The sequence below is a fragment of the Boleophthalmus pectinirostris genome, unplaced genomic scaffold (genome assembly GCF_026225935.1).
Source record: "Boleophthalmus pectinirostris isolate CB_2022bp ecotype Guang Dong unplaced genomic scaffold, ASM2622593v1 HiC_scaffold_5, whole genome shotgun sequence".
Classification (NCBI taxonomy): Eukaryota; Metazoa; Chordata; class Actinopteri; order Gobiiformes; family Gobiidae; genus Boleophthalmus; species Boleophthalmus pectinirostris.
The window spans coordinates 6,539,293-6,555,503 of NW_026571404.1; the positions used below are offsets into that span (position 1 = coordinate 6,539,293).

General features: G+C 42.0%; 1 protein-coding gene across 4 annotated transcripts in view; it reads left to right on the top strand.

Moving 5' to 3' along the window:
* The window catches only part of dntt (deoxynucleotidyltransferase, terminal), a 306,321-nt gene that overhangs the window by 165,928 nt on the left and 124,182 nt on the right, over positions 1–16,211 (top strand). For 3 of the 4 annotated variants that reach the window (XM_055162795.1, XM_055162798.1, XM_055162796.1), the window contains exons 9-10: positions 407–643; positions 4,975–5,058. In XM_055162795.1, the coding sequence (XP_055018770.1) occupies positions 407–643; positions 4,975–5,058 (321 nt within the window). The remainder of the gene's footprint in view (positions 1–406; positions 644–4,974; positions 5,059–16,211) is intronic. The other variant, XM_055162797.1, reaches the window with a different exon arrangement.

Genomic DNA, 16,211 nt, shown 5'->3' on the forward strand with positions numbered 1-16,211 from the left:
AAACCAGGTTCAGTTGTGATTGTAGTTTTGTTTTCATGACACTAAAATCTCCTACACTGTATCAGGTACAGTTACTTGTTCAAAAGAGTTTTCTTATACTTTGACAACTTGAGATTGCAGTGCCTTTTTACACCAGTACGAGCGCAGGCTGCAAACCCTCCTCCATTACACTGATACTGTGTTTGAACCTGAGCCTTCAGTGCACCGCCTGTTTGTGTATGCTACAGATCAGTCTCCCTCACAAAATGACGGCTTGTTTTTTTCTGCCTGTCAGAACCCCACTCTTCTCCCTCTGACAGCTCTGCCCTCTTTTCCTGGAAAGGCACAGATTATGAATAAATCATGCCTCCGACATTAAAAGCCACACAAAACACCGCTATCAACTGTCTTTTTTATCTCCCCCCAGGGCCTGCTGCTGTTTCAGGACTACAGACCCTCCACATTTGACCTGGAGAAGATCCCCTGTCGCCGCTTCGAAGCCATGGACTATTACGCCAAGTGTTTTCTGATCCTGAAGCTAGAGGGCAGCAGAGTGCAGGGGGGAGTGGAGGGGGACCGAGGGTGGAGGGCGGTGAGGGTGGACCTGGTCTGTCCTCCAACCGAACGCTTCGCCTTCACTCAGCTGGGATGGACTGGCTCACGGGTAAGAGACTGATTAAAGAACTAAAGACTTAATGCTTTTTCTCATATTAAAACGGCCCATATTACGTTATTTTCTGATCACTGGCCCCATTTACATGATGTTTTTAAGTTCCGAATTAAACAGTTTGGAATTTAAATATTCTCCTTCAAGTTTACATGGAAAAAATTGAGGCTGGTTCATCAGCCGGTTTCACTTCGTAGAAACTGTCTGACCTCACAGTGTTAGAATTCGTTCGCTCAACAGTAGGCGAGTACTTTTCATCATTTAACCAATCGCTGCTATTTGGTTGTGACGTATGTAATAACTGCAGTGTTGGGGAGTAACAGATTACATGTACCCGCGTCACGTAATCAGAGTACAAATTATGAGTAACTGTATTCGGTTACAGTTACTGTTTCAGTGAGTGGTAATTGGATTACAGTTACTTTGTTGAAATAAATGGATTACAGGGCGGTATTTTCCTGTTTTCACATTTTGGGCTATTTTTTTTTTTTTCCTCAGTAATTCCACTCATTGCCGGACACTAAACCAGGTCTAAACCAGGACTGAACCAGGTCTAAAACCAGGTCTAAACCAGGACTAAACCAGAACTAAATCAGGACTAAACCAGGATTAAACCAGGACTAAAACAGGACTAAAACAGGATTTAACAGGACTAAACCATGCTGCGCGGACCGTGTCTCCTCCTCTTCTATCAATAATATTTTTAAAACAGTTTAGTAAAGTCTGGTCTTTTTATTGTCTTTGCTTCTCTACAGAAAATCAAGTAATCCAAAGTATTCAGATTACGTTACTCACTTTAAGTAATTTAATGGATTACGTTACAAAGTACATTCTGAGGTATGTAATCTGTAATCTGTAGGGGAATACATTTTAAAAGTCACCTTCCCAACACTGAATAATTGGTATATTAAGCTTTTCCCAAATCCTGTAGGAAGAAGGACAATAACGTCTTTCCCCTTGATGAAATTCACCAAACATTCTCTTTGTTCCGACTTTAAATCCTCAATCTCGGGAATCGTTGACAACACTGAATGTATGACTCTTCGCTGATTGGCTGGTTCCCGAACTCGCACTTCCGGGGTTTTTGTGAACCGTCTATTGTATTTTGATTCGTGACCTAGTAATAAATGTCACCTAAACAAACCCAATTTAAAATCCAGTGGAGCCAGACCTAAGTTTGATAATCAACTGAAGCTTTTATATCGGCTCCAACTCCCGTTTTGTCGGTATCATATCGGCCACACAAAAAACTTCATATCGATCGGGCCCTAATTACATCGACCACGGTTTTCCCAGTGGGATGTGTCTATTGACAAAATCGATCTTTTCAAGTCTTTTGAACCATATCACTTCTGTTTCTGGTTCTGATATTGTCGTATTTTAGTTTTGGGATTCGGACATCGTAATTGTGTGGTTGTTGGAGCCTAACAGCGGAAAACGGCTCGAGAAACGAGCTTCGGAAGTTTGTGAACTCCATAAATGCAAAAGGGAATCAGATCTGCGTGAATCTATGTGAAACGTCTGTCCAAACTGTTTCCCTTCCCAACGGAACTGAAAAATAGTGAAAGGTGAAGGCGATGGGCAGAATTGATCCACAGGAAGGACGAAAAACGTAATCTTTGGCTGCCTAAGAAAGTTTGCAGTGAACATTTTGTATGTGGATCCCGATCCCTCGCTCAACCTCGGTTACGAATTTAAAAAGTCAACGCCAAAGCGAAAGGCACCAGTTGTTCGCCAAGAAACACCTTCCACTGCAAAGAGACCAAGACGTGATGTTGCTGTAAAACAACAAGAACAAGAAAGTGCAGCTCAGTCTGTTTGTCTCCTGTTCCTCTCACTTAACAAACAGGATTCTGCTTTGTTGTCGCTCCACATACAAAATGTTCTCTGCAAACACGGGATGATTTCTTAGGCAGCCAGAGGTTTCCTTTTTCGTCCTTCCTGTGGATCAATCCTGCCCATCGCCTTCGCCTTTCACTATTTTTCAATTCCGTTGGGAAGAGAAACAGTTTGAACAGAAGTTTCACATAGATTCACACAGACCTGATTCCCTTTTGCATTTATGGAGTTCGCAAACTTCCGAAGCACATTTCTAGAGCCATTTTCCGCTGTTAGAACATCCAACAACCACACAATTAACGATGCCCGAATCCCAAAACTAAAATACGACAATATCAGAACCATAAACAAAAGGGATATGGTTCAAAAGACTTGAAAAGATCGGCTTTGTTTGGGAAAACAAACATGGTGGCTTGATGCTCACTTTTTCGGAAAATCCTTCCGAGTAGGCACTGCTCAATGACCCGAAGTCTGAAATTCGTGATGCATGTATTCCAGGGCAGAAAGGTGGAAGAAAAGTGTTTGTTCCCCATATTAACTGATCTCGATTTTTGATTTGATCTTCTTCCATCTTATCGAAAACAAAGACATAAAGAGCCAGGTCTCATGATCACTACAGCTTTTATTTCATGCTTGGACCAATAATTCTGGAGAGTCCACATTATTTAACGTTTGGAATGAGTTTGTACGATATATTACGCCTAAATGTTCGTGCGCGTTACTGTTATCGGCACAAACACGCGCCATGTCCGTGCGCTAAACAAGGTCTTAAGTTGGGCTCATAAACGGTGAGAAAATAGTCGTTTACTTTCTGCATCTTGGGCTATAATGATAAGAAGAACCAGAGGAGAGAAAGAGGAGAAAAGGTGAGGGGCTGGATCAGAGAGAGAGAAGGAGGAGGACAGGTTCAGACTCACACAGACGCAGAGAGAAGCAGAGAACTGTTAAAATGCACTTATCAAAGAGACTGAAGTTTAGATCTTTCTTTCGATTTTGAACCTAAAACCAGGACTAAACCAGAACGAAAATAAGGCTAAAAGAGGACTAAACCAGGACTAAACCAGGACTAAAACAGGACTAAACCAGGACTAAACCAGGACTAAAACAGGACAGGACTAAAACAGGACTAAAACAGGATTAAAACTAAACCAGGACTAAAACCAGGACTGGACTAAAACAGGAAAAACTGAAAAACCAGGACTAAAACATGGATCTAAAACCAGGATCTAAACCAGGACTGAACCAGGATTAAACCAGGACTAACCAGGACTAAACTACGTCAAAACAAGGTCTAAACCAGGACTAAAACAGGACTAAAACACCTGGTCTAAACCAGGTCTAAAACTCAGCCTAAACCAGGACTATAAGATGACTAAAACATGACTAAAACTGGACTAAACCAGGACTAAAACAGGACTGAACCAGGACTAGTCCTGGTTCAGTCCTGATTCAGTCCTGTTTTAGTCCTGGTTTAGTCCTCCTGGTTCAACCCTGGTTCAGTCCTGCTTTAGTCCTGTTTTAGTCCTGGTTTAGTCCTCGGTTCAATCCTGGTTTAGACCTGTTTTAATAGACCTGTTTTAGTCCTGTTTTAGTCCTGGTTTAGTCCTGGTTCAGTCCTGGTTTAGACCTGGTTTAGTCCTGTTTTAGTCCTGGTTTAGTCCTACTGGTTCAGTCCTGGTTTAGTCCTGGTTTAGACCTGGTTTAGTCCTACTGGTTCAGTCCTGGTTTAGTCCTGGTTTAGACCTGGTTTAGTCCTACTGGTTCAGTCCTGGTTTAGTCCTGGTTTAGACCTGGTTTAGTCCTACTGGTTCAGTCCTGGTTTAGACTTGGTTTAGACCTGATTTAGACCTGGTTAGTCCTGGTTCAGTCCTGGCTGGTTCAGTTCTGGTTCAGTCCTGGATTAGTCCTGTTTTAGTCCTAGTTCAATCCTGGTTCAGTTCTGTTTTAGTCCTCTTTTAGACCTGGTTTAGTCCTCCTGGTTCACACTTTTAAAAATCCCCACTACACTCCTGCTTCTCGGTAACAGTAAAACTTATCCTGACATCTCAAAACAAAACTACTTGCAATTTATTTTTTGTTATTTATTTAGTTATTTAAGTTTTCCATAAAATTTCAAATCCAGTTGTTTTGATCAGCGTTTTGGCACAGTGATTTTCAAATGCAACAAACAAAATCCCGTGTGGTTTCAGTGACAGGTTTTGGACATGACTACAGTAAAATCAGTCAGAGTGGGTCATTATTGTGCCAAAAATCCTGCTTCCCCCAAAGTTACAACTGGAGCACCTTGAGCCCGGCCTGAAAGTCGCCGCGAAGAGTCGTATAATAAAATATCAGTAATGTCTCGTGAAAAACTTTGCAACCTTGACATAAATAGTGGTAGTTCTCCACAGGAAATGCTTTTAAGCTTCACTATTTCCTTTCAGGGCCATAAAAGTCAAATAAATCAGGCGTATTTGATTTCGCTCCATTGATTCTTTGTGCCTTTGCAGCAGTTTGAGAGAGACCTCCGGAGGTTCGCGCGCATCGAAAGAAACATGATTTTGGACAACCATGCCCTGTACGACAAAACCAAGGTAGGCACCAATCTATACAGGAAATATTGGGATTCAAGCTTCAAACAGGTCTTTTGATATGACACTTTTGAGCCATGAGTGTTGTTTTGGGCAGGCTGAGGTCATGGACAAAAGGAAAGAAAAAGTCCAGGTTTTATTGTTGGGATGGAGAAATATTTCAGTGAGTTATGCCGACTGAAAAGCAGCAAAAGGATGTGACGAAGTTCTTTAAAGTAAGGCAAGGCAAGGCAAGGCAAGTTTATTTGTACAGCACAATTCGTACACAAAGTAATTCAAAGTGCTTTACAGAATAAGAAATACATTAAAATCATAATAAAAACAAATCAAAACATAAATAATCATGAAGATTAAAATTAAAAAAGAGAGACATAAATTGGAGAGAAGAGTGCGGAATGAAAACCTTTCAGTTATTTGCACAGTTAAACAGAAATGTTTTGAGTCTGGATTTAAACAGCGTCACAGAAGAGTCTGTCTCACATGTTCAGACTGTTCCAGGTTTTAGCTGCATGAACCTGAAACTCTGACTCCCCTTGTTTAGTCGTGACTCTGGGCACCAGCAGGAGGCCGGTCCCTGAGGTCCTCAGAGTGTGAGATGTTCATATGACACTAACATGTCACAGATGGACTTTGGTGCTCGGCCATGGAGACACTTGTACAAGCAGAGCTGCTTTAAAGTCTCTGAGCCACAGGAAGCCAGTGCAGAGACCTGAGCACAGGACTTATGTGCTCGTACTTCCTAGTTCGAGTCAGGACCCGAGCTGCAGCGTTCTGGATGTTCTGGATGTTCTGGATGTTCTGGATGTTCTGGATGTTCTGCAGCGTCTCACAGCTCGTTTGGAGAGACCAGTGAGCAGAAATTACAGTATCTAACCTACTGGAGACAAACGCATGGATAAGTTTCTCCAAGTCTGATTTAGACAGTAAACCTTTGATTTTCGCTATGTTTTTTAGATGGTAAAAGGCTGCAGATGTTATTGATTTTATGTGACTGTTAAAGTTCAAGTCTGAGTCCATTATTACCCCTAGATTTCTTGCCTGATTTGAAGGTTTTAGAGAGAGAGACTGGAGGTGACTGCTGACACTGTCCCTTTGTTTCTGTGGACCAAACACTATGACTTCAGTCTTGTCAGAGTTTAGCTGGAGAAAGTTGTTTTGCATCCACACACTGATCTGCTGGATGCAGTGACCAAGTGACTCCACTGGTCCATAGTCTGAGTAGGTGTATTGTGCTTGTGTCTGCTACATCTATAATCTATGACCCCCGTGGATTATTATTGTTATAATTTGCACATTTTAAATTTAAAATTACTTCATAAAAGAAACAAATCCGCTGACTTCTGTATTAGAAAACTGAGCTGACGTCGACGCAAACTCATCAAAACAAAGAGCAGTGAAGTTATCAGCACCTCCAATAGCTGCAGGTCACACCAACGAGCAGCAGATATTTAGATTTTTTTTTTCATTTGTACCAGAATGATTAAGCAACACTGTCGAATCCTACACATATCACCTACTAAGAAAATACAGCGTGTCCCAAAAAATTTGCCAATCAGCTCACGTTTTCACCAACACCAGCAGAGTCTGGATTTATTTCTCTAGTTTTTCAGGGTGTCCCAAAAAATTTGACATAATTTCACAGGCCAATTTTTCACAGAATGTATAAAAACAGACCAAGATTCTATATTTAATGTTTTATTTTTGTTCTGTTTTCAGGTTGAGCCATTCACTCCCAAAGAGAAGTCATTTTGTGTCTTGGAATCTGCTTGCACAGACTCACCCAAAACTGTGCAGCCTTCAGTGCAAAATGTGTAAAAACTTCACCAAATTTGGACTTGGTACCAAAAACGTAAAGAGGAAGGCTGCTTAGGGTATGTTTACACATACCCGGGTATGTTGAGAAAGGAAAAATAACATTGTGCACATAGCATCGTTTTCAAAAAAGCTTTCGTTTACATCGGCTCGCATAAATAGGCCATCGAGCGCCGTCATAACTACACCAAGCCTCTGGGCGGCGCCTGGATTAGATTCAAACCTGTAGCATTTATTTCTTTACAGTTGTAAGTATTACTCACCTTGAAAATCGTGCATTACTTAGTGGGCTCGCCTCTCCACAGATCTGTCAAAGAAGTGACAAAATCACTGACCTCTGAGCCTCATTCGTCTCTGGTCATGGATATGAAACTGTGAGCTGTGTGCAAATGCAAACACATGAAAAGTGTTTGCTCCAGAAGAAATGTGACTGCTGCTCTAAATGCTCCATCATCATCAGAGCAAAAGATAAACACTGGTCGCACTTTTGGCGCGTCAGCTCCTAAAACTCAGTTTATCTCACTTTACACGCAAACGATAAACCGTAGTTTTCCAGAATCTCCACTCTAATCTGAGTTTTTAGAAAGATTCATTTTCAGAGGTGAATTCGCTGTTTGTGTTTAAAAGATGGATACAAACGAAGGGAAATGTCTCAGTTTTAAAAAATACCGATGTAAGTGTAAACTTGGCCTTATACATGGCAAGGATCTGGTTCACCAAACCGTCATTCAAAGAATGTGGGTTTCCAAACTTGTTCTTCTTACAGACGTCTTGAGGCTTCGCAAGAGTTTTTCACGAACTTGCTCGACCTTCTCTTCTGATGTTGATGTTGCTCTACCAGATCCTTTAGCTCTACATAAGTGGTCTTCCTCTTTACATTTTTGGTACCAACTCCAAATTTGTTTGCCAGTTAGTGAAGTTTTTCCAAATTTTGCATTGAAGGCTGCAGTCTTGGGTGAGTGTGTTCGAGCAGATTCCAAGACACAAAATGACTTCTTTTTGGAAGTGCACGGCTCAGCAGAAAACAGAACAAAATTAAAACATTACATATAAAATCTTGATCTGTTTCTGTACATTCAGTGAAAATGTGAGGTTATTTCAACAAGAATTACCAAAATTACTGACTTGCGAAATGATGTCAATGTTTTTTTGGGACACACTGTAAAACTGGAGAACGAAGTAAATCCAGAGCAAAATGGCGTCTTGAAAATAAGTGAGTAAAGTTCGGTCAAACATGAACAAATCTCTCCAAATACAACTTGGAGAGGGTGAATAAGAAGGGAAACCAACTATTACGGTTAAAAGCTCTGGAAAGTTGATATTGCATAATTGGTCTGCTTTAAGGAGGCACTTTTCATTCTGTTATTTTGAGCTGGAAAGTTTGGTGACAGGTTGAGGTTACAAAAATACTAGTGGATCTTTTATTTATTTATTTTTTGGATCTTGATGGAAAATAGTTTCAGTCATTCGTTTTACCTTAGATTAATAACGAGGCGCTGATTTTTGTCACCCGAGGCCACAAACGCAAAATATATAAAAATAGTTACACAGTCAGATCTTTTTTGACACGGTTTGTTGAGCACAGTTTGAGTGACAGGTGAGAGGGTCAGATATAAACAGCTGATGTTCCAGAGCGTCCTCACCTTTGACCTTGACAGACACGAGTTGTCATAGTGATGGGAAGGAGCAGACTCTGAGACGCACAGCAGCCTTCAGCACTAACAGTTCAGAGTTATAACCCAATGACACAGCTCAGGGGTTTGTTTTTTAATCACATAAAAGCTCGGGTAGTTCTCCATAGCAGGTTAGTTACAGATTAAGAAACCATTAAAGGTCCTATGTTGCCCACAATTTACTCTTTTGAGCTTTGAGCCAAGTTAGAATGTTGTAACCTCATCAAAAACAAACCCAAAGTTGCATTCACCCAAACTCAAAATGCTCCGTTCTACCTTGTGATGCAGTTTTAGTTAAAGGTTGTATAGAGGATTTTCCAAGGAACGAGAAATCCAGCGACTGTTTGTCCTTTTTCAAATGTTGCGCATGCGTGAAACCACCCCCCCCTCCCCTACAGCTCCTACGTAGAAACACCTCCTCCGCCTCCTCTTTACGCCAGAAACAGGTTTGTTTACACCCGGTGCTGCACATGACTTGTAAACAACTAACTACAGTGTTGGTTAGGCAAGACGGAGAAGTGAGGAGCGGGGGGAGGGGGTGTGCGGACATTTCGTTCGCGGACGAGAAGAGAAGTGAGGAGCAGGAGAGAGGAGAGGAGAGAGAGAGAGGAGAGGGGAGCGGTGCGCGGAGATTCCGTGCCCGGAGAAGTGAGGAGCAGGGGGAAGAGTGGATCGGGCAGCGGGGAGAGGAGCAGGAAAGGGGAGCAGAGAAGAGTGCGCGGAGATTCCGTGCGAATGAACTAACTACAACACACAGCAGCAAGCGGACTCTTTCTTTGCCTTGAAAATTACGTTTTCAGACATAGGATATCGCTTTCGTGTCCTGAAAAACGTTTGTCTCGCTCTTGGAAATAAAGTACGTTTTCATAATAAGCAGAAGTTTCCTGTCCAGGAGTAATTTGTGGACCAGTGCGTCAGTCTTTAGACCCTGTGTCTGCTTCAGTTGTGCCATCGCTGGAATGAATCTCCAAGAATCACCTTAGTTTGGCTTCGCTGCTTTTCCCCTTGTCTTCTTCTTTCAGCGACCTCAAAAACAGACTTTCTTTTGCGGCGAACTGCTCCTGGATTCTTGTCGCCATTGAAACAAACTTTGTGCGAACTGCGAGGAAGATATAGGTCAAAAAAAGCCGCTAAGAACTGTTGCGTTGGTGGAGTAAACAGCGTCTGTGCGTCTTGCGTCTGTGGACTGTGTGACAGACGTACGTAAACCACGTACCGGCGGCGCAGGCAAGTCAGTTACGTTAGAAACGTAGGGAGTTTGATTGACAGCCTGTCAGCTCACAGATAACGAGGCAGTGTCGTTATCTATTGGCAAATGTTTAGCCCCACCACGTCCAGAGTTGATGAATTTTTATTCTCTTTTTTTTTGGTCATCATAATTACAAGGCTACTGCACCTCTATAATCTATCATTGACAATTTGAAACAAAAAAAAAACAAAAAAAAAATCCTCCATACAACCTTTAACAGCTCCTTTTTACTTTTAGTTCAGTAGAAAATCGGCAATTCCCGTGCTGCAAATTCTAGTAAAGAGGTATGGCGTTTAAAAACACATTGGAGCACTTCCTGTATTACCACATGGCATCATAAAGTGGAACAGAGTGAAGATAATTTGTTCCATTAGATTTTGAATTTGAAATACCGCTGAATTTCTCACTCTGAATAAAGATATTTGTATTATTTTTATTCAGAATTTTACTTGCTGGAATTTTAAGTGCACTTCTTCAATATGTTTCAAATTCAGAATAAATATTTCACCTTTTAAATGTTCAGTACAAATATTTTCAAGTGTTGGAGTGTTATCCCTGCGTTCGATTATCTGCCGACTCCCACTTGGACCTTGGATTTGACGTCATGTCCGAGCTTTAAGTGTATTATTATGTTTGGCGTGACGGACTACATGGATTATGATTATGACTATTTCCCTCATCTTATGTATTTATATCTATGCATTTACGTTTTTTATTTATGTTCTTTGTATTACTGTCCGAATAAACATTCATTTATTCATTCATAAAACACTGCCACTTTAAAGGTTGTATAGAGGATTTTTTAAGGGAAAAGAAATACAGTGACAGTCCTTTTTCAAATGTCGTGCACCTCCTCCCGCCTCTTTACTCTAGAAATCACGTTTGTTTACAGCCAGTGCGTGTTCAGAATTACTGTTGAAGTGACCTGTCTAGAAATAATTTAGCGACCGACGCGTCAGTTTTTGGACCCTTCATCTGCTTCGTTTGCGTAATCACTGGAAGAGATCTCCAAGAATCACCTCAGTTTGGCTTCGCTTCTTTTCCCCTTCTTCTCTTCTTCTTTCAGCGACCTCAAAAACTGACTTTCTTTTGCGGCGAACCGGTCGTGGATTCTCGTCCTCCATCGCTACAAACTTTGTGCGAACTGCGAGGAAGTGACAGTTTGAAAAACCCGCTAAGAACCGCCGCATAAACCACGAAATCCCCGCTCGCCGGCGAGTCAGTTACACTAGAAACGTAAGAAGTTTGATTGACGATCTAACAGCCAATAGAAAATGAGGGAGCCTCGTTTTCTTTTGGCTGATGTTTATTTGGCGTCACTACGTTCACAGTTGATAGATTTTCATTCTTTTTTTTTTTGGTCATCATAGTTACAAAGCTGCTGCGTCTCTGTAATGGTGTTTTAAACTTTCACTGACAATTTGAAACAAAAAAAAAAATCCTCCATACAACCTTTAATTCATTTAATTTGTGAAATTTGCACTTCATTTTATGTTATTGATTTCTCTTCCGTTACAACCTTAGGGACGTTACCACTGTTACAACCCAGTGCTAGGGACAAAGGAAGTAACACAAACCAGATATGATGAAACGTAAATAGATTTATAAAGTGGTGTAGGTAAATAGATTAACAAAAAAAAATAACTAAACGTCACAATTTGAGATTTCACATTCCAGAAATTTACTAAACCCCTCATAAACTGAGAAAACAAAAACACTGCCCAAGGGCCGAGCCAACCTGGCAAAACTAAAAGGTATAATACAAAACACACTTTACAAGAACAAGCGAAAGTCTACAGTTGTGAGGGCGAACTGAAACTGCCATCCAGCCGCCCGGAGGGACAGGCGCACCGCACTTTTATTGGCGGAGGTGATTGAGGTGGAAGGATGGGATTGGAGGGACGGGACGTCAATCCTCCAACCACAGCACAAGGGGTGTCGGAACCAGCCCACATCCTCGGAACCACGGCCCACCACTCAGACATCAGGCACCACACGGGACATGCAAATACGGAAGATACAAGCGGTGATACAAACGGGGAGCGCCAGGCGATGCGGAGCCGGAGACAGACCGCGAGCCGTAACACCACTTGTTAAATCAAGTATTTGTTCAATATTGGCCCCACCACAAAACCGACCAGTTATAAAAGACGCGATAAAATATTGTGGTAATAACTGTGACTGAAATTGTAAGCAAGTAAGTCTTTATTTATATAGCGCTTTTCACAGACATTTTCCATCCCCAGAGACACTTTACAGAGCATTATTCAGCATTATTCATTCCCTCTATACCCTGGTGATGGTAAACTACTATTGTAGCCACAGCTGCCCTGGCGCAGACTGACAGAAGCGCGGCTGCCATGCCAACCACCAACACTCACACACACACACACACCACTTTCATACTAGGAAATGTGGGTGAAGTGTCTTGCCTAAGGACACACAATGATTGAATTGATTGTATTTAATTGACCTTGACTATCAACTGTTCATGGAGACCTGTACCATGTTTTGGGTCATTTAAACCACCAAAGTGTCCAAACACAATGAAAACACTTCATATTTACACCATCTTACATCATTACATCATATTACAGCCACCTGAGCTCCCCCCACTGACTCAGAATCCTTCTTCGGTCAAATTTTTCCACCACTGAGGTCCGAGTTGCGCTCTCCCAGGAAAAGGGGCGGGGCGTGTCACGTGTGTCGTTAAGCATCTTCCTTGGAAAACTGATTCGGAAGGATAATCAAACACTGGGTAAAATTCGCAGTGAAAACAACAAAGATCCAAGATGCCAAGGCAGAAGCAATCGATCCTGTGTGCGTGAAGAGGACAGAGACTGTTTCTTATTGGTCGTTCTCATCTGTGGGCGGAGTTTACACTGAAAGAAATAAAAGAGATGAGGCTAATTCTGACCAATCCGATCGCTTCACTGCACCATTTCCTGTTTGTTACTAAGTTAGATCTGATCACTTTGGATCGATTACTTCTGCCTTGGGATCTTGGATCTTTGCTGCAAATTTTTTCACTGCAAATTTTACACTTTGAATTCTGACTGTTGAATTTGAAAACTTGAAAATATTTGTGCTGAATATTAAAAGGCGATTTTTATATTGAATTTTAGACATTTTCAGCCAGTTTCCATTCAGAATAAAACAAATTCCAACATGCTTTTAAGCATAAAAAAAATCAAAGTGAGAAATTCAGCGGCATTTCAAATTAAAAATCTGATGAAACAAATTATCTTCTCCGACTGAGAGAAGAACTTAGACTAAATCTGCAGAGTTTGTGTGTTAAAACATGCGAATGAAACAAAACAAAACTCCAGGTCTTTTGTGATGAGGAAACTTTATCGCACAAATCAGAAAACAGTTTAATATCGATCCTTTAATTAAACTGAATTAACTCAGAACTAGCAAAGTGACCAATTAAAGTGGTCTTACAGTTGGTGAATATTTTATGCGTAATACTGCTGGCTTTGTAACTTTTAACGAGGCAGCAGCTCAGTGGATTGAGCCACTACGGTTGGCAGTTAAATCCCTTAAAACAGTTTATGGTTGCAATAAAGCTGCTGATTGAGGTGAGTGAACAAATAAGATAATAAGTCGCAGCGGTGAGAAGTCCAAAAGCTGTACGGACTGTTGCAAATATTAATGTGAATAAATTGTTCATCTGAAAGAAGAAGAAGTCTGAAACAAGAACTGTGAAAGTAAAACAAGAAACCGATGCAATTCAGAACACTAAACGTTTATTCTGCTTTCTGATTGGGTTATCATTTTACATTTTAAGAGCCAAAACACCAAATTATAATGTAAATAACATGGCCCTCATATAAGGCGAGTTTCAGCTGACGTCATTGTTATTAAAAGCCCGCGTTGCATGCTGGGAAATATTTCGGTCAGAGGCAAGAAGCACGATAGCGTCAAACACAGAGCGTAACCTCGCGTATTTATCCCCGATAATGGTAAATTCCTGCTGCATTAACTTCTTAGGTTCTTTTTAAAGACGATGCAGTAAAGTGTGTTTACCTTGTTGACATGTTTCGGCTGCTAGCTGCAAGCCATCTTCAGAACTGTCCCCGGTGTTGGTGGTGACGTGTCGTATATCAGCTGTTGTTGCTTCCTGTGGGCGTGGTCAGCCTGATGGACCTGCAGGTCGCTCAGACTGACCACGCCTCCCGTCGCCCGGTGTCTCTGGAGGAGGGTGTCCCAGGTGTGTGAAAGGAGGAACGCTCCGTCATCACGGTTAATGCTGTCCCTGCCTCGTTTCCTGATTTCAATGGCCTCCCTGATCCAGTGTTTGAACTTGTTGTTTTCCTGCTGCATTATCGGATGCACAAATAGAAGCATGGAAGAAGGAAATGTCTTTTTCGTATTCCGAGTGAAAAGAACGGCAAATTAAATGGCTTTCAAACATTCGCAGAGCAAACGTAGAAGATCCTAACAAACCGTGGACTCCAACAAGTTCAACAACACATCGAGACTCTTGGAGGTTTTCATCTTTTCTGCTGTGAATGGCCCAGGAGTTTCCACCAAGTCATTGTGGATATCGCCGAAGTGAATATTTGTCCAGGTAGTTGGTGAGTCAGACCAGAAATTTGGTTTGTTCCACCTTTTGTCGGGGTTGAAAAGGGTGATTTTGTGTCCATTGATGCTTATGACCAATTTCTGGTCAAATGGTCTTGGGTCCTCTGCCGTTAGAGTGGATAAATAACCGGGATCAATACCCTTTACGTGCTTTCTCGCTCCGTCCGTCATGTTGAATTAGTGTTTATTGCCGCCGACCAAAATAATTACCAGCATGCAACACGCGCTTTTGTCAACAATGAAACTCGCCTATAAAAGGACAAATTACTGTTAAAACCAAGGATAAAAACAATGTTAAAAACCCTGATTTAAAAGATACCTGTCCTATCTTAAAAATGTAAATACTCGAGGGGAAAAGGTCTGCCTCCGGTATAGTTTTATCTCCACAATGATAAAAACCCATGAAAACCATTTTAAAAAGAGCTAAAATAATTAAAAGGGAGATCGTTTTAAACTTTACCTGACACCAGCCTGCAGAAGTCGGGACACCTTTGCCATGTCGGCTATTTAAGCCCGACCTCCACTGGCATAGGAAGGTGGTGTCAGGTAAGTAACCAAAAAACAAAATGCGCCCCTTGATGTCCGCCACACGTATTTTTCCACGTAAACCTCAATTCTGAACTGTTATTTCCATGTAAACTCGAAGAAGAATATCATGTAAACCAGGGGTGCTCAATACGTCGATCGCGATCTACCAGTCGATCGCCAAGGTCGTGTGGGTAGATCGCCGTGTCTCGTCTCGGACTCGATCGCGTTTGGACTCGGTCTTGTCTCTCACTCGAGGTCTGACACTCAACAAGTGTGATCATATTTCATTCCGGCCGCTGCTGTTGGTAATAAACTTGTAGCGGGTGCAGGAGCGTGTGGGGCGTCTCAGTGCAGCCTGTGCGCTCATTTGAAACCCGCGGAGACTCTACGGCGCATCACAAACACACACGCTCCCTATGCACGGCTCGTCTGCGACAGCGTGTGCCCTCGTGTACCAGCGTGCATCACAGGGCAGGTTCAACTTCCTAAACATCCTACCTGTCCATCTGCCTCACGTCAGCACGCCGCCCCTCGCCTTTTCACGCTCTCGCTCCTTCCTGCGTACAGCGAACACAAGCCCCTCCCACAGTGCGGCTGATTAGAAGAGCAAGACCAAACGTGAAGCAAAAACCAGTCTAAATTTGTGTTCCAGTGTTGGCACAAAGCAGGTCTACAGCATAGAGCGGATCTACAGAACAGACCTACTGCCACATTTGGCTGAAGTTTGTCTAACAAAAGTGACAAATGCATCTGTGTTTGTCACGATGTGCGTTTGGTTTGGTAAACGTGCAGAGGCTGGTAAATATCACTGCAAAACCAGAAAAGAATGAAACTCCAGTTTGGAACTTTAAAAAACAGGTTTAAAAATCTTCCTTCACTTTTTTCACAGTTTTGTGTAAAGTGCCAGAGGAAGTTCTCTTAAAGAAGAGGTTCTCAGTGCAGTTTGACTTTGTATTAGGTAGATCATTTTGACTTGGTCATTTTGTAAGTAGCTCACATGCTGAAAAAGTGTGAACACCCCTGATGTAAACGTTCCCAGTATTAAGTTTATTTTGATCCAGGATTTTGCCCCAAGCTTTTTCAAAACCGTCTCTAATCTCTCCACATTGTAAACTCATTAAAATGTATCTCATGTTATAAGAGACAGGTGTAAGTGACCGACATAAAACAACGGTGAAAGGCCATCGTGAACGCGGCGGAAACTATCTCGGGGATTTGTGCAACACGGAGCTCGGCGTGTGCTCATGAATACAGCCGGAGAATTATGGGAAGAGCGCTCGTCTCTGGAGATACGAGCGGGGGATTTC